This window comes from Neltuma alba, unplaced genomic scaffold (genome assembly GCF_004799145.2).
Source record: "Neltuma alba isolate B1F8T4 unplaced genomic scaffold, ASM479914v2 tig00007134_pilon, whole genome shotgun sequence".
Taxonomy (NCBI): Eukaryota; Viridiplantae; Streptophyta; class Magnoliopsida; order Fabales; family Fabaceae; genus Neltuma; species Neltuma alba.
In genome coordinates this window covers 1-24384 of record NW_021634683.1, presented here as the reverse complement: position 1 = coordinate 24384, position 24384 = coordinate 1, and the positions used below count along the sequence as shown (strand labels likewise).

At 32.7% G+C, this 24384-nt stretch overlaps 3 protein-coding genes and 1 pseudogene across 3 annotated transcripts; 3 read left to right on the top strand and 1 right to left on the bottom strand.

The window, feature by feature from the left end:
- The first annotated feature begins 9366 nt into the window (after positions 1-9366).
- Positions 9367-12393, top strand: LOC114751853 (high mobility group B protein 1-like). Its single transcript, XM_028940541.1, has 8 exons — positions 9367-9462; positions 10141-10189; positions 10360-10488; positions 10571-10628; positions 10706-10750; positions 10919-10999; positions 11086-11169; positions 12051-12393. The coding sequence occupies exons 2-8, from the start codon at positions 10152-10154 to the stop codon at positions 12117-12119; spliced, it is 504 nt and encodes a 167-aa protein (XP_028796374.1). The 5' UTR covers positions 9367-9462; positions 10141-10151; the 3' UTR covers positions 12120-12393.
- A 1000-nt stretch (positions 12394-13393) lies between these two features.
- Positions 13394-16808, bottom strand: LOC114751852 (probable pyridoxal 5'-phosphate synthase subunit PDX2). Its single transcript, XM_028940540.1, has 7 exons — positions 16650-16808; positions 16399-16526; positions 15680-15767; positions 15465-15538; positions 14755-14946; positions 13961-14058; positions 13394-13840 (listed from the first exon to the last, which is right to left on the bottom strand). Exons 1-7 carry the CDS (start codon positions 16702-16704, stop codon positions 13717-13719), a joined length of 759 nt encoding a protein of 252 aa, XP_028796373.1. The 5' UTR covers positions 16705-16808; the 3' UTR covers positions 13394-13716.
- A 2279-nt stretch (positions 16809-19087) lies between these two features.
- On the top strand, positions 19088-22046 carry LOC114751850 (uncharacterized). The gene is made up of 3 exons (XM_028940538.1): positions 19088-19105; positions 20064-20371; positions 22010-22046. The coding sequence occupies exons 1-3, from the start codon at positions 19088-19090 to the stop codon at positions 22044-22046; spliced, it is 363 nt and encodes a 120-aa protein (XP_028796371.1).
- Positions 22047-22059: 13 nt separating this feature from the next.
- On the top strand, positions 22060-23640 carry LOC114751851 (pentatricopeptide repeat-containing protein At3g04130, mitochondrial-like; annotated as a pseudogene).
- The last annotated feature ends 744 nt before the right edge of the window (positions 23641-24384 follow it).

The window sequence follows — 24384 nt, the reverse complement described above, 5'->3', positions numbered from 1 at the left end:
CTTGCTCATTTGTATTCTTCTCCTTTTTGTCACTGTTTGTGACCATGCCCCCGACAAAATGTCCTTGGCGTATGATATACGATCTTTTTTCACCTATAAATTGTTTATATTTAGGGCAAGAAAAACCTTTCCGTTAATATTATCTTTAATAATTAAAATTTGATCCTATTTTAATTTTAATCTTTAAAAATTTAGAATTAGTAGTTTTAGTTTCTGAAACAGGCTATTTCAAGGGCTAAAATAAAATCATAAAAAAGAGTTTGTGTATATATTCACAAATAGACGGATTTTTGATGATCCAATTGATATGACATTTGAGTCTGTGAAAATTATTTTTTCTTTATAAACTTAGTTTTTATTTTTACAATAAAATATTTGTTACTTTTTATTTTTAATTAATGTACATCTTATGCTCATTTCATAGTTAGTTTTAATATCATTATGTAATTATCAATATTTTTCTCTCATTATTTAGTCATGATGTTGTCATTCAAATGATTGATAAATCATTATACTAATCATTTTATTTTCATTTATCAGGAGAAGAGAGAAGTTCAGAGAGCAGATGAAGTTTTGAAGTCGACCTGAAGAACGATTTTCATCCATTTCACACGTATTAAGGACTGATTATGAAGAAATCGTTCACCAGAAGAACGAATTTAAAAATCACTCACCTGAAGAACGATTTTAAGTGCAGCATATTGGTAAATACTTTTAAAGTGTAGCATTTTGGTATATAATTTTACTGTTTGTAGTATTTTAGTAAAAAAAAACCAATTTTCAATGTGAATGTACTATTTTATCTTTCATTTATTATGGTGTAGGTAGTTATTTTTTAAAAAATATGTATATACTGAATATGGGTAAAGTTAAAAATTATTATATATTAATGTAAAGTTAATATATTTTAAGGTTTTTCTTGGTTTGTATGAAATATGCTGGAAGTGTCTTATAAATAAGATAAGAGAAATGTAAACAAAGTCTTATAATTATAACAATAGTAATACTTATTAATAAGTACAGAAATTAGTTCCAAAAGTTGAGGACATTAGACTTTAGTTCATAGAGATTGGCAAGTTCTTCTGTTGTTGATGTTAATAGGAAAAACTTAACCTTAACTAATCACCTTGCCAAAGTGAGCCCATATGTTGGGCGGGAATTATTTTATTTTTTATCAGCCTCCAACTTTTACCCAAGAGGCGGACGCTGATGAAGCATAGTAAACTCTTCTCTTTTGTATTGTTCTTCTTTTGGCTTTCTAATAGTATCCAGTTTTCATTTTTTTTTTAAAAAAGAAATTAGTCCAAAGAGCACAAATTTAAGACAAAGCACATGTTATCATTGTTATTTTCACTCGCTGTCATGACAATGCCCGCGTAACTGCGCAAGGCGTGGCCCGTCTCATTTTTTTTTTCCCAGTAACAACCTACTGGTATCCGGCGCCTTCGGCAACCGACTAATCCAGTTTGCGGGAATGTTGGCTCACTAAGTAGGGCACCTTGCTCCCACCGAGTTATTATCGCGGCTGCGTACCCAGGGCTCGAACGTGAGACCTCTGGCTAAACTAGAACGATCCCATGCCAGTCGATCTAAGCGCTCGGTGGTCGTGGCCCGTTTCATTGCTCTTGCGCTTTTATTCACTTTGGTGAAGTCTTGCTTTTTTGTATTCTTCTCCTTTTTGTCACTGTTGGTGACCATGCCCCAACAAAACGTCCTCGGCGTATGATATACGATCTTTTTTTACGTATAAACTTTTTTATATTTAGGGCAAGAAAAACCTTTCCGTTAATATTATCTTTAATAACTAAAATTTGAATTTATTTTAATTTTAATCTTTAAAATTTGGAATTAGTAGTTTTAGTTTCTGAAACAAGTTATTTTAAGGAACAAAATAAAATCAAGTTTTAAGGATTAACATCAAAATGAAGTTAATTTTATAAATAATGGTATTAATCCTAATTTTTTATACATATAAATAGCATGTAGTTAAAGGTTTGATTTCTAATTCTGATATATGAAAACTCTCCTAATTTCTACTGACAACTATGCCTAAACAAAATGTCTTCTTAGTGAACTCCGAGGTCTTGTTCCCACGTAATATCATATACTCCCCGTCCTTAATATAAGACCCATTTAATCAATTTGATTAGATTAAGGAAGTTAGGTAAGTTAATTATAAGAAAAATGATACATTTTTCCTAAAACACATGTCATCTTTCTTAATATCCCCACTCCCTCTTCTACTTAATTATGGTTGAGGAGCATTCATAGGGTAATTTAGAGAAATTGATAAAATATAAATGGGTCTTATATTTAGGACCAACCAACTCAAGAATTGGTCCTATATTAAGGACCGGAGGAGTACATTAAGATTATTTTCAAGTAACCCATTTATTAGTTATCACCATTTAATTTATATTTAACCCAAGTATAATCTCCAAATAAATTTTTTAACACACTTAAACTCAATATCTTATTTTAAAAAATATTAGAACCCTCGTAATTTAATTAAAAAAATTTTGTTTTGTTGGCAAAAAAAATTAGAAATTTGTCTTGACATCAAAATAAGATCATACAAACGGAAAATACATACAAAAAGATAATCAATTTTTATAAAACAAAGTTATAAATTTAGCTCCAATTCAATTTGATAATTTTTTTTTTCTGCTTTTAGTTTTGAAAACTCTGTTTTTTTCATCAGAAGAACTAAATAAGGTTATAAATAGTTTTATAAAAAAATTAAAACCTAAACAATTAAAATATATTAATCTAACGATTAAAAAAATGAAAAGAAAAGAGGGGAGTTCCTATCGTAGCATGCCACATGGACCCTACCACATGTGATCAGGAACTTTGAAAATCTGCGATGCTGACCAATCACCACATTCTTTCGCACATGACTCGTGTTTTTTTGATCTGAAAACACATGACTCGTGTTAAAGTCACAATTTTTGCAGCAGCACGGACTGCCCTTTATTTAATGCCTCTTCTCCTTTTGCAGTCAATTTTATTACCTTTCAAATAAAGCGTTATTTCTACAAAAAATGGTTTCTTTCTTTTTTTAATCTCTCTCTCAGTTTTTTGTTTTTTTGTATTCTTTGTAACGTTCAAAGGTTTCATGACAAATAACAATGCACTTGATTGTGTTCGATTATTTTTATTTATTTAGAAAAAGCAGATTCAAATTCAAAAGCAGTAGAACTAGATTTCACCCCAAAGGCAATTTTAGGAAAATATATACACATTTTAATAAATAAATAACAATTGTACACATCTTTTTTTTTTTTTGAGTTAATGGAAAGTTTTATTTGAAGGTATCGAGTGATAAACCACTGATGAGAAGACCGAAAAAAGTGAGGGTTCATTATCTGTATATTACATCAATTTCTAAACAACAATTACATGCTATAATGATCATAATAATTAATAAAAAATAAACTTAATCAGTTTTTTATGCACGTAGTTTGTGAATATATTCTCATGCTGGCCAACAGCCCAAAAACCATAAATCTTTCATACTATTAATTCCCTTTTTGTCTAAACATTATACTCCTCCGGTCCTAATTATAAGACCCAATTGACTTATTTGAGAAGATTAAGGAAGTAAGTTAAGTTGGTTATTTATAATAAATAAGTGTTGTCATTCCTAAAATATCCTTGCTAATTAAGTATATTGGCTAAAACTATCATTATTATAAGGATTATGTTGGAAAAAAATGCATAAATATAAGAGACAAAATGGATTGGGTCTTATAATTAGGACCAAATAAAAAGTCAAATGGGGTCTTATAATAAGAACCGGAGGAGTATAATTTTTTTACAGACTTTTCTTCAAACATTTTAAATTTATTTACCCGTGCAAGGAGAGGTGAGCTTTTTTTTTTTTTTGTGAAAAATGAAAAGAATAAGGTCATGATTCGTTGGAGTCAACATAGCCTTGTAGGCCCATTAGGCTCATGAAGCCCAAGTCAAACAATATATCTAGGTGGGCGCAAATCCAACGGTTCCGTTGGCCCAATATTAATTAAGAATTCACATGATCATATATAACTTTCTTATTTAGTACCCGACAATACCTCAAATAGGATTATTTTCAATAAGAGGATACTTATACTTACCCAAAAAAATGTATAGCTTTCTTTTTTATTTTTGAAAAGATGAAAATAATTTTTAAAAAATAAATATAGTATTTTAGTCTGAAAGCCACAAGTAGCTAGCGTTGTTCTAGATTTAGGTGATTTTATTTGTCAAAGATAAACTAGTACTCGTATTTTTCTTTTAACATTATCATAAAGCAATTGAAAATGAAAAGTGCAATTCCTCAAAGCTTTTTTTTTTTTAATAATAGGCATTTTTTATTAAAAGCAATAATATTTGAGGTACTACAGACGGTAAATCTGAATATCTTTTCTAATTGAATTCTTTGTTTTTTTTTTTTTTAAAAAACCTTTGTTCAAGAAACAACTTCTCGGGATCTTTGGGGGAAGTTAGACTTGTAACTTCTCTCCATAACCATTCCTATGCGGCTATACCAACCCCACCTTAGGGAATAATTCCAATTTTCGAATATTATCCTAATCACATTAACATCCCTTTCACATGCGACTTCAACATACTATTACTAGTCCTAATCCTCAATATAAGAGTATAAAAACTAGTTAATTAATTTAAACAAATTAAAAAAAAATTGTTAAGTTAACTATTTATAATAAATGTATTATCTTTTCTAAAATATCTTTACTAATCATTTATTTTAACTAGAACTATCATTTGACGAAATTTTTAACATTTACAATTACTAGAAGGACTACTTTAAAAAGAAAGGATAAATATAAAAGATAAAATAGATTGGAATCTTATATTTAGCACCAAATTAAATATTAAACCAGTTCTTATATTAACATTTGGAACTAGCTAGTATTCTTTACAATAATTTGTTTTCCATACATAATTTAAATTCAAAATATATATGAAAAACAATTATAGCAAAAGCTTAGCTTCTTTTCTTGAAATATCTAGTTTTTAATACTATTAATTTAGATTTAAACATGTTCAAATTCGAAATAATCTTAGTTTAGGGATGTTGATTTCAATATACTTAATTGGATCATCATTTCAACTATATATATATATATATATATATATTCTCATGCATCACCTATAATTTTAAAAAATAATCGTACAATATATTATTCACAAATAATGCTATTTGCAAAAAAAAGAAAAAGATGTTGCACCTAATATTAATACTGATATGTCAATATAGACTTGGGTATTTAAACTAATAACATGGTCTCTATAGAATTTATTAATACCCTTTTAATAAATTAATAAGTTGTAATTATTCCATATTTCTATACAGTCTTGTATTATATGTGATTTATAAATAATGCAAATTTTTTGACAAATTTTATTTTAGAAAGAAACACCTTGTTTCCCCATTTTTAGAGAAAGCGAGCCCGCATGGACACGTGCTGGCTGATTAGGTGCCATGGGTTTGTATAGTCGTCGTTGACTGTGTTTAGTTTCCAACTCCCGGACCAATCGGCACCTTTCCAGTCCTTTTTGCCCCCTCTATTGTCCCGACGGAAACCTTTTCACATGTGACTGGCATCTGGCTGTTACAACTAACAAGTAAATGCTACTAGCCCAGCTCAGGTCCTAATTATAAGAATTAGTTGACTAATTTGAAGAGATTAAAAGAAAAATTGAGTTAGTTATTTGTAATAAATATGTGTTTTCTTTTCTAAAATATCTTTGCTAATCAAATGTGTTGGCTAAAACTACTATTATTAGAAGGACTATCTTTAAAAAAAACTTAAATATTAGAGAAAAAATGGATCAGGATTTTATATTTAGAATCAAAATAAAAATCAAATGAGATCTTATATTAAGAATAGGGAGTAGTATTTCTTTAATAAATAAATAAATAATTAATTAATTTTTTTTTTGCTCAAAGCATAGATCAGTAAGACTTCCAAAACAAATTCACAAACTAGAAAGAATAAATTATTAAGCCAGATGGGGTGCATACTAATCTGGATAGCTTGTTTGTTGCAAGTTGCAACCCATATAAACCGGGTCAAAATTAGATTACTTGTGTAATTAATATTGATGGCTGTGTTGATCAAGAGGTGGAGGTGTTCACGTACATTATAATTAATCCTGACCCAAAAAAAAATTTTGATATACTACTTCTGACCATTAATATAAGACCTTATTTGATTTTTGTTTTAGTTCTAAATATAAGACCCCAATCCACTTTGTCTCTTATATTTATGCATTTTTTTTCTAAAGTAACCCCTCTAACAATGGTTGTTCTAGCCAATACACTTGATTAGTAAGGATATTTTAGGAAAGACAACACATATTTATTATAAATAACTTACTTAACTTCTTTCTCTAATCTCCTCAAATTAATCAACTAACTCTTATAATTAGGATAGGATATAGTACCTTTGTTGTAATTACAAAACCATATTAGCAATTTTATAAATCAAAGTCAATTCAAGAGATGATAAAAGATTTCTATACGTCATGGACAAATTGTTAAAATCTTAATAACAAAAATATCTTTGCACGTGACTAATGGATGAGTTGATTCACATAATTATTACTCTTTTTAAAATCATGATTTAGGATCACAATCCAATACTTTATAATAAGATTTTTAATGATCTAGTCTAGATATTAAGATGCGCCCATATCTTTTAGAGAAAAAGATAGAAAAATACCACTTGAACTTCATAATCCCCAAATGATCTGTTGAATTTGAGAAATCTCAATTTGGTCTCTTGAGACCAAATTGGGATTATCATATTAAAAGAAAAGACTAAACTGCCCTTCATTTATTTGTTGTTTTTAAAATACTAAAGCCTCCACTGGTTGGCCGGTCGCCGGAGCTCTGGCAGCGGCAGTCACCGGAGCTTTGGCGACCAGCTGATAATTGGTCACCGAAGCTCCCGCGGTCGAAAATAACTTTTTTAAAAATTTTTACAACTTCAGTATAACAATTAACAACATTTGTAACACTATTAACAATTTCAGTATAGCAGTTGACAACAGGTTTTCTAGAAAATTCAACAAGTTCCGGCGGCTGGAAAAATTTTTTTTGAAAATTTTTACAATTTCAGTATAACAGTTAATAACTTTTGTAATGTTATTAATAACTTCAGTATAACAGTTAACAATAGGTTTTTTGGAGAATTCAACAAGCTCCGGCAGTCGGAAATAATTTTTTAAAATATTTTTTTACAACTTTAGTATATCGATTAACAATTTTTGTAACGTTAATAGCAACTTCATTATAGCAGTTAACAACAGATTTTCTGGAAAATTCAACAAACTTCGGTGGTCGGAGATAATTTTTTTTGAAAATTTTTACAACTTCAGTATAACGGTTAACAACTTTTGTGACGCTATTAACAACTTCAGTATAACAATTAACAACAGGTTTTTCAGAAAATTCAACAATTAGTCGCCAGAGCTCAGGCGGCTGGAAACAATTTTTTTGAAAATTTTTACAACATTGGTATAATAGCTAACAACTTTTGTAAAGCTATTAACAACAGGTTTTTCGAGAAATTCAAAAAGTAATATTTTTACAACTTCATTAATGCTGTTAACAAGTTCTGTAACTCTATTAACAACTTCGGTATAGTATTTAACAACATGTTTTCTTAAAACTTCAAAAAAATAGCATTTTTACAATTTTAGCAATTGATTTTAAAAAAATTTTTTTTACAACTTCAGTATAACGGTTAACAACTTTTGTAATATTATTAACAATCTCAGTATAGCAGTTAACAATAAATTTTCTGAAAAATTCAAAAAGTAGCATTTTTACTGAAAACCTGTTGTTAACAGCTATACTGAAGTTGTTAATAGCGTTACAAAAGTTGTTAACCGTTATACGGAAGTTGTAAAAATTTTCAAAAAAAATTGTTTCTGGCTGCCGAAGCTTCGGGCAACCAATTGTTGAATTTTTTGAAAAACTTGTTGTTAATTGATATACTGAAGTTGTTAATAGCATCACAAAAATTGTTAACCGTTATACTGAAGTTGTAAAAATTTACAAAAAAATTGTTTCCGGCCATCGAAACTTGTTGAATTTCTCAGAAAACTTGTTATTAACTGCTATATTAAAGTTGTTAATAGCATCACAAAAGTTGTTAACCGTTATACTGAAGTTGTAAAATTTTTTTAAAAAAATTGTTTCCGACTACCGGAGCTTGTTGAATTCCCTAGAAAACCTATTGTTAACTACTATACTGAAGTTGTTAATAATGTTACAAAAGTTGTTAACCGTTATACTGAAATTGTAAAAATTTTCAAAAAAATTGTTTCTGGCCGTCGGAGCTTGTTGAATTTCTTAGAAAACCTGTTATTAATTGCTATATTGAAGTTGGTAATGGCGTTACAAATGTTGTTAACCGCTATACTGAAATTGTAAAATTTTTCAAAAAACTTATTTTCGATCGCCGGAGCTCTGGTGACTAGTTGTCAGCTGGTCGCCGGAGCTCCGGTGACTGCCGCTGCCGGAGCTCTGGCAACTTTCTGACCAGAGGGGGCTTTGGTGTTTTAAAAACAATAAATAAATAAAGGGCAGTTCGGTCTTTTCCTTTAACATGTTAATCCCAATTTGGTCTCTTGAGACCAAATTGGAATTTCTCAAATTCAACAGACCATTTGGGGATTATGAAGTTCAAGTGGTATTTTTTTGTCTCTTTTCTTATCTTTTAACCATTGAAAAAAACATGACGTATTAACATTTCCTTTCAACCTATATAAATTATTCAGAAAATTGAGGAGAATTTAGTCTAATGATGATGTGCAAAGTTTTTGGTGAAACTTTTTATCCAATTGAGGAGCTCTAAGAGGATCAATTGAGTCAACAACTATATATATGTGTGCACACTATTATATAGTATTCCTCTTGTCCTATTTACAGGGTAGAAAGAGAAGATTTTTTGGGGTTCTATTTATAAGTCACTTTATTAAATTTTCAGCGTGAATGTACTATTTTGTCCTTTATTTATTATAGTATAGATAGTTATTTTTTTTGAAAGATGTATATATTAAATATAGATAAAGTTAAAAAATTGTTATATTTTAATGAAGAGTTAATATATTTTAAAATTTTTCTTAACCTGTGTAAAATATATTAGAAGTACATTATAAATATCATCAGAGGAGTAGGTCTCAATAAGAGAACAAACGACTTGTGTATATATGTGTGCTTATCGGTCCAAAATAGAGAACAAAAAGATTCATGGCCCTCAAATAGTCGCGTGTTACCGGCTGATCCGGTTGCTTGTTCAATTTCGCAGATTGCCCAGTCGGCCCATTTTTCTGTTTCCTCCACTTTCCCTTTTCCTTTGGTACAATACCCGCTTAATTCTCTTCTTTTTTGTTCGCTTCGCGTTCGCGTGATTGATCCCCTGGTCTTTCGTTCCTCGAAAGGTAGCCACTTTTCCTCTATAATCTCTTCGACATTCATGTCTCGACCTAAATGTGTTCTTTCGCAGCTGAGAAAATTCGGAGCTGAATTCTTTGACATCAGGGATTTGTTTTTGTGGGAGGAACTGAAAATAAAATGTTGACGTACTAGGACAGAGAAACTTAACTAAGTTTAACTTGTTGCGGGTTTGCAAGGGTTTTCTATTTTTCGTTTATATTTGTTTACTCTGGTTCTTAAGGACGCCAACGGCCAGTTAATGTATATGTATTTTTATTCCCCATCACCTTAAATGCCTGAATTGATGATTTTTCAGTCCTTGTTGGGATTGATTCTCATATTTCAGTTTGTAGATTGTCTCATTATAATTTCTTGGAGTTTCGATGAGAAGTAGCACGGAAAATGTGTGCATGAAACTCTGAATTATTCTGTTGCGTTGGCTAGTTTTATACTCTTTGGACTAAAGAAAAACGAATTTATCTGTATAGGTGGCTTGCTATGTACATATTTCACTTCTTGTGGTGCATCTATCTGAATTTTATTGGGACCCTGTTTTATGAACTGAGCTGATTTTCCTCCTATCCTGTCGATTCCCTTGTTATCTATCTGTTCACTCTAATTCTTTTTAGTGGGTGTTTCTGATCCCTTTTTGTTCTTTTTAACTGTCGACTTCTTCATACCAGGAATTTGAACTATGAAAAACGGCAAGGGGAAGGGAGCAGCTGATGATCGGTTAGTTTATGTATCATTAGATCTTGTTTAAAAGATTTTTTGGTATTTTTATTTTTCTTGTAACTTTACGTCTCCTTGTCCTTAAAGGCGTTGACTTCTGGTAATTTACTTATTTCTAAAAATTTTACTGTGGTCATGATGGAATTTGTGTATATGCTTGTTATTTTCAGGATGGTTGGCAAGCGAAAGGCCGCTCTAAAGCCTGACAAGAGCAGGGCAAAAATGTCCAAGAAGGCGAGGAATGCCAAGAAAGATCCCAACAAACCAAAAAGACCGCCCAGTGCTTTTTTTGTCTTCCTGTTGGTATCCCTTGGCTTTCTCCCTTTATCTGGTAGCTCCTTTAGAAAAATTGTCACACTTATCTCCTATTCTGTGTGATAGTGAGGAGTTCAGAAAGACCTTTAAGGCAGAAAATCCTAATGTGAAGGCTGTATCAGCTGTAAGTTTCATGTTAGATTAATTTTTTTAATTTTTATTTTGAGTCAGCAAGTTCCTTATTGTACTTTTTGATTGAAGGTGGGGAAGGCTGGAGGAGAGAAATGGAAATCTCTGACTACTGCTGTAAGCATTTTAATGGCTTCATAATATTATATTTTCAACCTTTTTTATTAGTTATATATTAAACAATAATCGTAGTATCACATAGATTATCAGCTTTAGCTTCTTCAATTGAATCCATAAATCCTTCTTCTGCACTCTCTTGTTATAACTTACCTGTTGGGTCTGAAGGAGAAAGCTCCATATGAAGCCAAGGCTGCAAAAAAGAAAGCTGAGTATGAAAAACTCATGAATGCATATAATAAAAAGCAGGTGAGCAACCTGTTCTTGTTGTTTTGTTATCTAGTTCTTTGATTGTCCTGTTTATATGATTTGTTTTTTTTTTTTCTTTTGACCAGACAAACTTAGTCAATGACAGAGATGAGGAATCGGATAAGTCCCAGTCTGAAGTGCATGATGAAGAGGATGAAGCCAGTGGAGAGGTAGCCTCACTAGATCCGGATTCTCTCATTTGAATGAAGAACATGATATTGTATGAGAAAAGCGATAGACGCTATGTGTGCGACTCACATACTGGGGTCCACTACTCAAGAAAGTTTGTGTCTAGCTCATCATGTTACGACAGTATTGTCGTTTCACATGAGATGATCCGAACACAACACCATTTTCTTTTACACCCCTTTTTATTCAACTATTTCGCATGTGTTCTTTGATCTATCATGAATTTGTCTTCAGCTCATGATAAGAGGGCGCTTGGTAAATTATTGACTGTTGCTACGCAGAGTTGTTAGGGGAAATGAAAAGATTTTTTTTATCAGGGACATGCGTTTATTTCATTCCACTTTGTTTATTGTCTAGAAAAATTGTGCTTTGATCCATGGCCTTTGTCCCCAACCTTCATAATATAATTTGAGATGCTGGGTTTTACAGTTGCTATACTTGTCAATTTGGTGTCTTCTAATTCTAAATAATTTTTGTTGCTAGGAAGTTGTAAAATAGTAGTTCTCAGCTGGTACTCGATGAAATATTTGATGTTGAATGCTGCTTCACGTCCCATGGATTTGTATTGCACCTTGTGATTCTCATTTATGTGCGTTACTCTGCATTTTCTATATTTTTGGATCTCCGGTTAACTCAACCAATACGGTTCTATAATGTAGAAACTTACAGACATGGAGCTTGCTTTTCAATTCTCTGTGACAATTGTCTGTTAAATAGAGAAGGGCTCCGTAGTTTATTGGGACATAAATGCTGTTGGCCCTGGATTTATATATATTAGAAGGAAAAAAAATAGTGTGGATGTGGTCTGATGGTAAAAACTTCAAAATTTCACTTTCCTTATGTTGTTTTTCTTTTTATATAGGAAGCACACCAAGAAGAGGAGGATGAAGAGGAGAACGATGAAGACGACGATGATGAAGAGGATGACTGAATGCTGCTCACATCTTAGTTCATGATGTCTCCTATGTTAGGAGGCTACTATGTTGTAGTTCATGTTCACTAGTTACTGGGCTACTGTATGTTAGTCCTTGTACTTTAGTTCAACTTTTTAGCATTGGAGCCTGAAATGTGTTGGCTTAAAAGTACCATAGTTTTCTTTTACATCAAATTGGTACTTACATATGCAGCCAAAGCATCTATGTATTTTGTACACAAAGAACTTGGTATGAATGAAAGATAAAGTTTAACCGAATTGTTCAGCAAAATGCTTGTGGCAGATACATAAGTAGTTGGAATAGCTTCCGTCATGGCTTTTCCTTTTTCATTGGTGCGATTTTTCTTTCCTGAACTTGTATTATAATGAGAACTTGAAGGTGAACGAAAGCTACTCAACTTTTTCAGAGGCAAACCGCTTCATGAAAATTTTGAGTGTAAATTCTGAATTTTCAGCCGCTAGGAATCATCTCTCTTAATGTGTGACCTTCATTTACACGAGTAATGTATAAGAACTCAAAATGTTAAATTGTATAACCTCTATAAGAGATTTTTTTTTTTTTCCAATACATGAAAAATTTAGGTGAGTTAGATTCCGAAAGCTCATCAAAACTAGAACATGCCATTAGACTCAAATAGTATTTATAGAGTTACTTACAGATCACTCATAGATCACTTCCTAACAAAATCTTCGTATTAGTAATAAGATTCAAATTCACAATATTATAGGTTATGAGTAGATTCTTTACCCATTGAGCCAATTCTTGTTGGTACCTCTATAAAAGAATGTTAGTCAAATAAAATAATAAAATGCAAAAGTGTGAACTTGACGTGAAATTTGATATTATTTAATTGATTGAATTTTCTCAAGTCTCAATAGTTTTTTTCAGGCCAATAATAAATTTTGAATTACTGAAAATTAGCTAATTTAATCTCATTCAAAAATAATAACAGCCATTCAAAATTGCAAATTCAGATTAAGCTCAACCAAACTCCCAACTCAACTAATATTTCCTTGATTTCTTAATTAAGCAATTGCGTGCGCGCGCACACACATATACATATATATTGATATGTAATCATAAACATATTAAGTACATTAGTCGGAGGGTTAATGGTGTGGTTTACTAATCCTATGACGCCTGTGGGCAGTTAAGTCGGGTTAGTTATTAGGATAGAACTATTTCTGTACTGGCTATATAAACAGAGGTTGTCCCCCTTGTATGATGTCATGTTGTTGCTATTATGCAGAGAAGCATACAACTTGAATAGTGGATGGAAGAACTTTGACTCAAAATTGGTATGTGATTATATTATTTCCGATTCTAAATATAAGAACCAGTTGACTAATTTGAGTAGATTGAAGACTTTAAGGTACAATCAATATGGCTCTAATTTAAAAAGGAACGGCAACATGAAGCAGGCAAGATTTGCCACAGAAGAAAAACACTAGGTCTAAGAACACTATTCAGCTATATCAATACCCACCAGATCTAACAATCATCGTATATCATTTCGAAAGGCAAAATATGAGATGGAGGGAAAAATTTTCATCCAGAATCACTAAGATAGGCTTTGCCATAGGTCTTTTGGCGCTATTGAAAGACAGGAAGGTCATTCTCTGGCGGCTGCTTATAACAAGCATTCACTCCAACTGGGACACAGCTACTTGAGGCCTCTCGTGTAATTTCATTTCCCATCTTCGAGAAATAACTATGCCTGCAAAATTCGATGATAAGAACTTCATGTCATATGAAATTGCAATTTAAAAAGAAGAGAAGCTAGGTATTTAGCAAAGTCTAGTCCATAGAAAAATTGACCAAGAAGAATAATACGTACCATCGTGTATCTGCTGTTAATTCAGGATGGAAAGCTGTCCCTAGTATGTTTCCTTGTCTAACAGCAACTATAACTTTACTTTCTTCCTCAGCATCCTCCTGCCATATCCATATTTTTAAGAAAACTAGAAACTAAAGTTTCCCCCCCTAAAAACGATTCATTAATCACCAAAAAGGATTAGAGCAAAAAAAATCCACCTAGTAGCACTCCATTCATCGTCTACCACCCTTCTACAACAAGGTGGTGGATAGAAACTAAAGTCAACCCAATGCATTTTAAACAATGCAGGTGGCATGCGGTGTATACGACGCACCAAAACTTGAAAAAGGAACTGTATCATATTCAATACAGGTTTGGCAGCCATGGTAGACGTGAAACCTCAGATTCAAATTATATTGAAACATTACATATTTTCTACCACGGTTTGCAATATGTGTATTACCCATGCTTAAATGTTATACAGAAAAACTTCACTATGTAGATTGAAGTTTCCATAACATTGGATGCTACTTGTGACGTAGGAAGCTCTCACGTTTTCTCTCTTTATCAGCAACCATTAATTCTGCATTCCAAATGCAGAGGATCGGGACTGATAAGCAAGGTCCCTCAATTTCGGTTCAATATTTGTATTATATAATACTAACGGATAACTTCTTCAAGAACATATAATCCTTCAAACAATTAAGTGGAAGAATCAAAATAAATAAGTAATTACAAACACTGCAACCCTTTGATTGGTTGTCCGTTATAAATCAAGTTTAAATCTTTCCTTCGGAAAATATGGAATTACCAACCTTTTGATCTTCAAGAGAGAGATCTGAACCCAACAATCTCTTAGAAGGGACAGGGAAATCAGCCAGTATTTGAACTTCGGGCCCTGCCTCAAGGATTGCTGGCGCACGAATAAAGATTCCACGAAATGTTTCAGGGCCCCCTTCTTTGGATGCAAGCTCTGGTACAGAAAGCTCGGCTTCAAAGCTTTGAATCTGAATCGACATGGTTATTGGTTAGATGAACCAAAAAAATGACATGCATGTATGTATATTGGGGAAGAAAGCACTTGAGCTTTCTTTTCTTCAAAAGAAACTTGGACAAACTGTCTTAGAAATGATGATAACCAATAAAAGATCCTATATATATATATATATATATATAAATTCAATCAAGAGTAGGCGGCAGGGGAAAGGAGAGAGAAAGATATTCATAAGATGTTATTGCATGCCTATTATAACTGTTGTAGCTGTCACCCTATAGCCCCAATATCCTGTGTAAAACTTAAATTTTTTGGGGGCAAGATAACACATAAAAAGTAGGTACTAGGCACCAATATAATATGTTTATATGTTCAATGTCTGAAGAGTGCAAACACAACACTTTTGCTTTCACTCAATGCAAAATATAAAAAATTTCTTGTCCAATGTCCCTTTGTAGATTTATTTGCCGTGTGCTTCCCTATTAAATGAATGCTTAATTATTAATTGTTCAACATTTATTATGACATTACCTGGCTGCCAAAGAAATTTCTATGAACAGTGCAATCAAGTCCTCCAACTAGTTGTTGTCCGCCAGTCTTCTGTCCTGAAATAATGTACAACATTTATTTTTTTAAAATTACTCTTAATTATAACTCATAGATCGGTAAATGAAGAACAAAACACTAAAATGTTCCTCAAAATTCAACATAATTGCAGAAAAGTGGGAAAGAGAAGCAAAATCCACCTGTCGCTTTATTTGCCAAGAATATAAGCCCTGCACACGTTCCCCAAACGGGTCTTCCCATCTTAACAAACTCTCTTAGCGCAGGAAACTGTTAAATTGAACACTCAACATAAATTACAAGGCCCTTACTCTTCAACGAGACGCCAGAAGCATAAATTAAACCGATATTATAATTGAATCTTCTAATTCCCTAGTCCATTAGTGTAATTAAATGAGGACAAGACTCCCTCAGGAGAGACGAGGCTCCACTCAATTTCAACACAGAAACTCACATACCTCAAAACCCACACCACACGCACAGAATACTCAAAAAATTTTATCCCTTTCTATCAGTTTCCTTCGTAAAGAATCGATTGTAAGAAAACCTAAAAGAAAACAAGCCAACTCATGCAATCAGCTTATCTCAAGAGCAGAGCCCTTCTTCAACTTAGCCAATTAACGGATAACTAACACGATACAAAAATATGAGTTGAGCTATCCAAACCAAAATGTTTTAAAGAGGATGAGAGTGTACTTATTGCGCAATTGTTTTACATCGCAACAAATAGCTTATCGTTGCAATTAAACAAGTGTGAGCTTAGGTATCATGCAATATTAGACATAGTACAGGTTCATGTTTCAGTTTTATCAGTAATACTGCTTGACAGCAGCAAGCAAAACAGAGTTGTACAGTATAGAAGCAATAGAAAGCTGCACTTAATTATGGAGCAACAAGAGACCAGGTTGTGGAACTCAGCGAGCTTTGCCATGGTCGTGCTCTCTCCTCCAGGAATGATAAGAGAAGTGACATCGCGAAGCTGTTCTGGCTTCCTAATCTCGATCCCTTTCACCCCTATCCTCCTAAGGGCTACCATAGATAGGAAAAAAAAATTAAAAAAAAAAAACTTTAGCTAGCAAGGAGCTATATTACGATACACTATAGCCATTACACATCCAGAGATTGAGAGGGAGTGAAAAGAATGAAGCTTGCCTGCTATGTGTTCGTTGAAAGATCCCTGTAAAGCAAGAACTCCAACGACGGCCATGTTCTTCAGAAGAGTACCGCCTTCCAAAGCGCAGATTGTAGGACCCCTTTTACTTATACGCTCAAATCAACGAACGGTGACAACAATCTGCGAAGTGGGGGGAGCTGGCATAGCCGCCATAGAAAATTTAAAACAATAATATGATCTGATTCAAAACAACTAATCATGCATGATGAAAACATGGGGCAGAGTGGCAGACGCAGACCAATATATTTTAGTGATTAAAAATTAAACAAGTTTCCTTTTCTCTGTCAATATTAAATAAACCTTAAAAAAATTATAGTAGTAATAAATAATTGACATGGCATCTTACAAACATGGGGCCTTTTTAGGAGGGCTTAAAATTTTTTTTATAAACACGTTTTATATAAATCGAAATAAAACTTCTTTCGTATACTTATTTCGTATTTCGTAAATTATTATTAAAAAGTTATTTATAAACTGTTCTAAACGGACTCATAATCACAAAACCTTCGTTAGTTTATACTAAATATGAGTATTAAAAATAAGATTAATATAACCTTTAGTCTCTTAAATTTATCTTTATTTTGGTTTTAATTATTCAAATTTCAAATCATAGGTTTTGACACCTTAAGAGGTAAAATCATTCAAATTTTTATTGGATTATAAGAATTAATATTTTAAATAATAGAAAATTAGAGAGACCAAAAGTTATGATTTGAAATTTGAGAGACCAAAATTAAAATGGGGACAAATTTGAGAGACCAAAATTTATATTAACCTTTAAAAATATGAAAAAAAATTAATAAAAAATTAACCTAGAAAATACTGCTTAAAAGATAAAATTCTACTACAAATTTAATTTAAAGTATTAATTGCTACAGATATTAAATGCACCTTCACTTAACTGAATGCCTTGGGAGTTAATGGCATAATTAAGATTGGCACAAAAAAGTCTTTTTTAAGAACAAAATTATCCTGTATATTTTGATCATGAGGCTTGATGACCACCGGTCAGATGTGTCCGCCCAAGCCAAGGGAAAAAATGTTTAGCGCCAGTCCGACGACAAAATCCCCAGTATATGGACATTTTTAGCCTTTAGGCCGGGCGTATTCGCGGGCAAAGCCGTCCATTGAACAGGGTATTCTGGTATACTTGTTCTGTTCTGCCCGAAAATATATATGATTATTTTTTGCCAACAACACACATATATATATATTATATATATTGCCAAGAATATAATTGTACATGTGACATGTAGTCGGCAGAATATATATATATATATATATATATAAATACATTACCTCTTTTATTTAATATAAGAACTAGTTTTACATTTAATTAGAGCTTAATTCATTTTGTCTTTCATATTTATTTATTTTTTTCGTCCTTTCATATTTATTTATTTTTTCAAGGTCGTCCTTATAGTAGTTTCATATATAAAAAGTTTTCATTTAAAGTAGTTTTAACTATACAATTATTTAGCAAGAGTATTTTAAAAAAGATAAAATTTATTTATTATGAATTAACTAATTTTTTTAATCTACTTAAATTAGTCAAATAACTTTTGTACTAAGGACAAGAGGTGGTACTACTATGGTCTTTTTTAATTGTCACTTGTAGGAAGAGATTTTGGTTCTTTTTATTTGTCACTTATACATTTTTGTAGTGTTTCATTTTAGTTTTATCCCTATTAATTAAGAGAGACACATGTGAGAATAAAGAAAGAGGAGATACGTAAGAAAAAAATATACTAACTATTTACTAAAGATATATTATATTTCAGCCACTATTTTTTTTAAAGGAAAAATGACAAATAAAGAAGGCTAAAATTAGGATATCCCAATTAGGGAAGTTAAGAGTGGGAAATGACAGAGAGAAAAGTTATTCCCAAATTGAAATTTTGAAATTAAATAAAATGATAAAAATACTCTTTGTCTTTTTTTTTTTTAAAAAAAAGGCTCAACTCCTGGTCGCAGTTGGCACAGCCAGCTACTGGCCTCGGGTGCTGACCACCGGTGGAATTTTTTTTGTGACATATTTTTTGGGCCACGTGAGAATATTTAAAGAAAGTGGTTGAGTGGGATTTGATTCCACTACCCCTTGATCATTTGGGCCAACAAACCATTGGTCACCAATGATTTGTTAACCTTGTAATGCAAAAAAAATATAAGTTAACTCTTTTATTATGGCTCCAGCCTGTGACACAATTTATCTAAGAATAAAAAATGTAAATTTAATATTAACAAAGTAACTTTTCTTTATATATAACAGGAAATAACATATACATTAATTAAAAATGATAACAATTTATTTGGAAATAACATGTATTGATTGGGAAATGACAAGTTTAAACTTGATGTTAATAATGTGTTTTTTTTCCTGATACATAAAGGAAAATAATATGTGCATTAATTAAAAATGACAACAATTTATTTGGTAATGATATGTTTTAATTGGGAAATAACAAATCTTGATTGTTTGATTACAGTTTTTTTTTTGAATTTGTGCTATTTCTTTTTTCTTCCCTAAATAATTTGTACGTGAGAAATTTATTTAATTATCTACAAAAGACTATATTTGACCTTATTTTGATGCGTCCATTCCCTCATAATATGTGTGTGACAGGCACAGCTAATTTAGTAACAGTCAAGATTTGTTATTCGCAAATAAATTTTGTCATTTTTAATTAATGCACATGTTATTTTCTGTTATTATCAGGAAAAACATGTTGTTAATCTCAAGTTTAGATTTGTCATTTTCCAATAAAGACATGTTATTTCTGAATAAATTATTATCACTTTTCATTAATGTATATGTTATTTCTTATTATGTATAAAGAAAAGTTGCTCTGTGAATATCAAATTTAGACTTGTTATTCCTAAATAAATTATTGTCACGAGATGGAGTCACAATAAAAGAGTCAACTTATATTTTTTTTGCATTATAAGATGAATAAATTATTAGTGGCCCAACATCATCTTTTCTTTTATTGCCTAAATGACGAAAGGATAGTGTAATCAAATCCTAGTATCCTACCCTACCACTTTTTTTAAATATTCTCACATGACCAAAAAAAAGTCTGTGACAAAAAAAATTTCACCCGCAACCACCACACTAGTGGGCACCCGGGTTGAGCTTTTGTTTCTAAAAAAAAAAAAAGTGAAGGATGTTTTTGCATTTTACTAAATTTTAAATTGTAATTTGAGAATAACTTCTCTCTCTCATTTCTCACCTTGGCTTTCCAAATTTGAAATATCCTAATTTCAGCCTTTTTTTATTTGTCATTTTCACTCTTTTTTTTTTATCAAATTTTTTTCTTCCTCCTATTGTTTTCACTTTTCATTTCCCATTTTCTCCTATTTGCCCAAGCACCCATACCCTGTTTCCCTGGCAGTCGCTCTTCTTGACTCACTCATCACTCTCACCCCTCCCTAGCCGCTCACTCCGGCAAGGAGAGCCCTCTCAGCCGCTTACCCCGGCGACTCACTTCTCACTCTGCGTCTCTCTCCGTCTCTCGTTTCAGCTGCTCAATCCGTCTCTCGTCTATCTCGTCTCAGGTTGCGAAAGCAAGGTCCACGCAAATTCCCACTTCGGTTCCTCCTCACCTCCTTCCCCTTCCGAGCTCATCAAATCGCACAGCGTCACTCAGTGCGCGACTCTCGTTTCAGCTGCTCGCTCCGTCTCTCGTCTCTCTTGTCTCAGGTTTGTATTTCTTTCTATTTTTGTTTTTTTCGTAATAATTTTGGTGGTGAGAGTTAATTTGATGGCAGTATAAATTAGGTTTGAAGCTTGGGGTAAAATTGGATGGTAATGGATAGAAATCTTAGATGTGATCTTTCGAGTCAAAGTCAGGAACTTTTCTTGGCTTATAATGAGATAGAGCATCGTCTTCCATGAAATGTAGTGGGAATAAATTGAATGAGGCTTGTGAGTTACAACTTATACTATAGAGTATAGACCTAGGTGTGTTTGTTAAGATTGTTGTCTGCTGGAACGACCACCACCACTGTAACTCATTGCGCATTAACAATGACTTTATACTATTCCTTCCCATCAATGTTTACATATGGTTTTCGTATTTAAATTGCTATGTATATCAATTTAAATACGAATTATAAAGGAATGAGACAGAGAAGGGGGACCAATTGAGAGAACGGACATTTGAGAAGGTGAGGTTGATAAAATGAAAATGAGTGGGAAGAAAGCGAGATGGAGAGAGAGGGATGGATGGGAGAGAAGAGGTGATATTGGGAGACTGAGTGTCATGGTGGAGGTTAAAGGGATCGAAGAAGTGGGACCTCAAACAAGTACCTGCTTCTAAATCTTAAGTTGGATGCTCAGTTCATCGGTATTGTTCTAATGGGATTATGGGATATGCTTGATATCAAAATGTGATGCTCGGAACTTTGATTGTGCACGCATGCACATGTTTTTCCTTTGACTTTTTTTTTTTTTTCAATTAAAATTTTTCTTTGATCTGTTCGATGTTTGATTTGATTTGATAAGTTTTGTTGTCACTCTCACCTGATTATAGGCTGAAGGGATTTTTATTGATGTTCATTACATTATTTGTTGATCTTGCTGAGTACTTGACCTCGCTACCTTGTAAGTTGGTTGTTGGTCAATTTCATAAAATGATTTGCTTCAGGGTATTGACAGTTTTGATTGTCTTCCATCACTAAGGAGAAGCCTAGGGATATGCCAATGCGGCATTAGGTGGGCATATATCTCTTTTCTTTTTGGGGGGGGGGATTTCGAAGTTTTGGGCGAGCCTCTTACCTTTTGAAGGTCATGAGACTAGAGGGTCATTCTCTTTCTTTTCTTGTTCTTTTACTGTGTAATCGTCTGGATATTTCTAGTTACATATAAATTAAGAGTTTTGAAGGTTCCATCATATTCCCTTTAATTCATAGTCTTCAAAGTAAGGAAATTTGAGGAAGGACATGGGCTTCTCTCAATGGCATCAAATAAAATAGTATATTTTTGCAACACCAAAATAGTGAAGGAAATAGGTTGAATGTGCTGATACTTGTGCAATATTTGGTGAAATCATTCACTTTATTTTGTTTTGGTTCTTGTTTAATGACTGAGCAATGCTGGCGCAGAAATTAGGTTTCAGTTTTCAGAATTTGTTATTCACTTAAATATCTTGAAACTGCTAAAGTGTTAGGGAATTTAACCTATTTCACACTTGTGGTTGTTGTACACGAGGTTATATGAACGGTGAGGACCATATTTCTTTGTTGTTTGCTGTTGTAATTGTTTACCACATAAGATCTTAGTTTTCATTTGGAAGTTTCATATCACTTGAAGCTAATCCTGTACTCTTTTTCTGGGCAGAGTACTGTTATCTTTTGGCTCTTTACTTTGGGGTTGATGTTTTGGAGATTTCTTAAAAGGCATCCGCATGCAGGCAGCTTATGCTCGTACTTTCTCTTGTGTGGGTTGTCATTCTCTTAGGCTAAGAAACTTGTGTTCTCTATCAACATCTTCTCGCCTTGTAGGAGCTGGGAACTTTCAGCATAGAGAACAATGTGAGGGCCATACAAGATTGGATGGTTTTGATATTCTTATTTCTAAAGCTAGCAAAGGTAGTAGCGATGATGAAATTTTTCAGTCTCTTGTCAATGACCGAGCATGTGATGGTATAAATGTGTCTCACGACCTAATTGAGGTATTGCTCCATCGATTTAAGGATAATTGGAAATCTGCATTTGGAATTTTCAAATGGGCTAGTTTGCATTCTGGCTTTAGACACTCACCTGAAACATATGATATGATGGTTGATATATTAGGTAAAATGAAGCAATGGGGCAAGGTGAGGGATCTCCTAGAAGAAATGAACCAGGGAAGTCTCATCACTCTCAATACTATAGCTAAGGTAATGAGAAGGTTTGCAGGTGCAGGGCAATGGGAAGATGCTGTTAGGATATTTGATGAAATAGAAACTCTTGGATTGGAGAAAAACATAGAGTCCTTGAACTTGTTGATTGATACCCTCTGCAAAGAGAACAATGTGGAGCAAGCTCGTGCCATCCTCCTGAATCTGAAGCAGCACATTTCACCAAATGCTTACACGTTCAACATTTTCATTCATGGATGGTGCAAAGTTAGGCGTGTAGATGAGGCACATTGGACCATCCTGGAGATGAAAGGACATGGCTTTTGTCCTAGTGTTATAAGCTACACGACCATTATCCAATGCTATTGTCGAGAACAGAATTTTAATAGGGTTTATGAGCTCCTTGATGAAATGCGAGCTCAAGATTGCTGTCCAAATGTGATCACTTTACAGGTATCATATTTGCACTCGCAAAGGCAGAAAAATTTGAGGAAGCTTTGCAAATGGCTGAAAGGATGAAATCTCTTGGATGTAGGCCTGATGTACTTTTCTACAATTCCTTGATTTATACGCTGGGCAGAGCAGGCAGAGTATATGATGCCACTTATGTATTCAAAGTGGAGATGCATAGTGCTGGTCTTGCCCCAAATACTTGCACCTATAATACAATGATTTCCATGTTTTGTGATCATGCACAACAAAGTAAGGCCTTTGAACTGCTCAATGAGATGGAAGATTCAGGACTTTGTAAGCCTAATACTCAGTCTTACCATCCATTGATCAAATCATGCTTTAAAGCTGGAATCATAGACAGTTGTTTGAATGATATACTGGATTACATGGTCGATAGGCATAATCTTTGTCTTGATATTTCTACATACACACTTATAATTCATGGGCTTTGTAGAGCAGGAAAATGTGAGTGGGCTTACTCAATATTTGAGGAGATGATTGATCGTGGCTTAGTGCCTAGACACAGAACTTGCCGTTTATTGTTGGAGAGTTAAACTGAAAATATGTATGAAGCTGCTGAGAAAATTGAAGATGTCATGAAGAAACTTTAATGAGTTTCACTTTTTGTTGGAATGGCCATGCTAATCCAATCTTAACTTCTGACGGATTGTTGACTTGCATTATATTAGTCATTAAACACATAAAATACTTTAAACTAATCGTCCAAAATAAAAAAAGTTGCTTGAGATCATTCAAATTCAAATGACTCAACTTGCATTGTTGGGAATGCATTTGATTATGTATCTAAATTTTATAATTACACTGATTTAGGCTGGGTGGGTGCTTTTATTTTTCTTCCAGACAAAGTTAACAAATCATATTTTAAAAATAATTAGTTAACGTTCATATACACAACTTATACCACGTGCCACATACCTAATTGTAAAAATATTGGAAGCTCCTCGGCATTTTTGGAGATTCCAGAAATTATGGAATTATTCAGACCAAAGCTCATCTATCACATTTGATGGCGGATGCTATTGGGGCAATGGTTGGTGGTGGTGTCGGGACGTTGGCGGAGTATGGGTGGTGATCGGTGAAAATAATGGGAATAATAGCCTCTATTGGTGAACACATTTCCAATCCATCCATTTAAAAATGTTTGTTACCTAAATTTTACTGTCTTCTTTTTTTCCCCTTTTTAAAAATGATGGTCACTTGATAGAATTGAATTAACTATTTATTTGCAGTTTTATCTTTATTAAATTTTTACTAAGTGAAATATTTCACATTTAAAGTTATATATGTAGAATACGGATTGAAGAAGTTATTAAGTGACCTCAATTACCCTTGTATCAGTAATACTTGAACAGATTTTTTCATCCTGCTTCCTTAAAGACCTAAAGTAGTTTTGTATGAA

Bases quoted from the DNA above. Each gene is read 5' to 3' on its own strand.
- LOC114751853 (XM_028940541.1), top strand. From the start codon at position 10,152: ATGAAAAACGGCAAGGGGAAGGGAGCAGCTGATGATCG. The intron at 10,629-10,705 runs GTAAGTTTCATG...TTTTGATTGAAG, and splicing joins ATGTGAAGGCTGTATCAGCT to GTGGGGAAGGCTGGAGGAGA. The intron at 11,000-11,085 runs GTGAGCAACCTG...TCTTTTGACCAG, and splicing joins ATGCATATAATAAAAAGCAG to ACAAACTTAGTCAATGACAG.
- LOC114751852 (XM_028940540.1), bottom strand. From the start codon at position 16,704: ATGGCCGTCGTTGGAGTTCTTGCTTTACAGGGATCTTTCAACGAACAC. The intron at 16,527-16,649 runs GCAAGCTTCATT...TATCTATGGTAG, and splicing joins TTTCAACGAACACATAGCAG to CCCTTAGGAGGATAGGGGTG. The intron at 15,768-16,398 runs GTCTCTTGTTGC...TCAATTTAACAG, and splicing joins TCGCTGAGTTCCACAACCTG to TTTCCTGCGCTAAGAGAGTT.
- LOC114751850 (XM_028940538.1), top strand. The intron at 20,372-22,009 runs GTTTGTATTTCT...TTTTCTGGGCAG, and splicing joins TCTCGTCTCTCTTGTCTCAG to AGTACTGTTATCTTTTGGCT.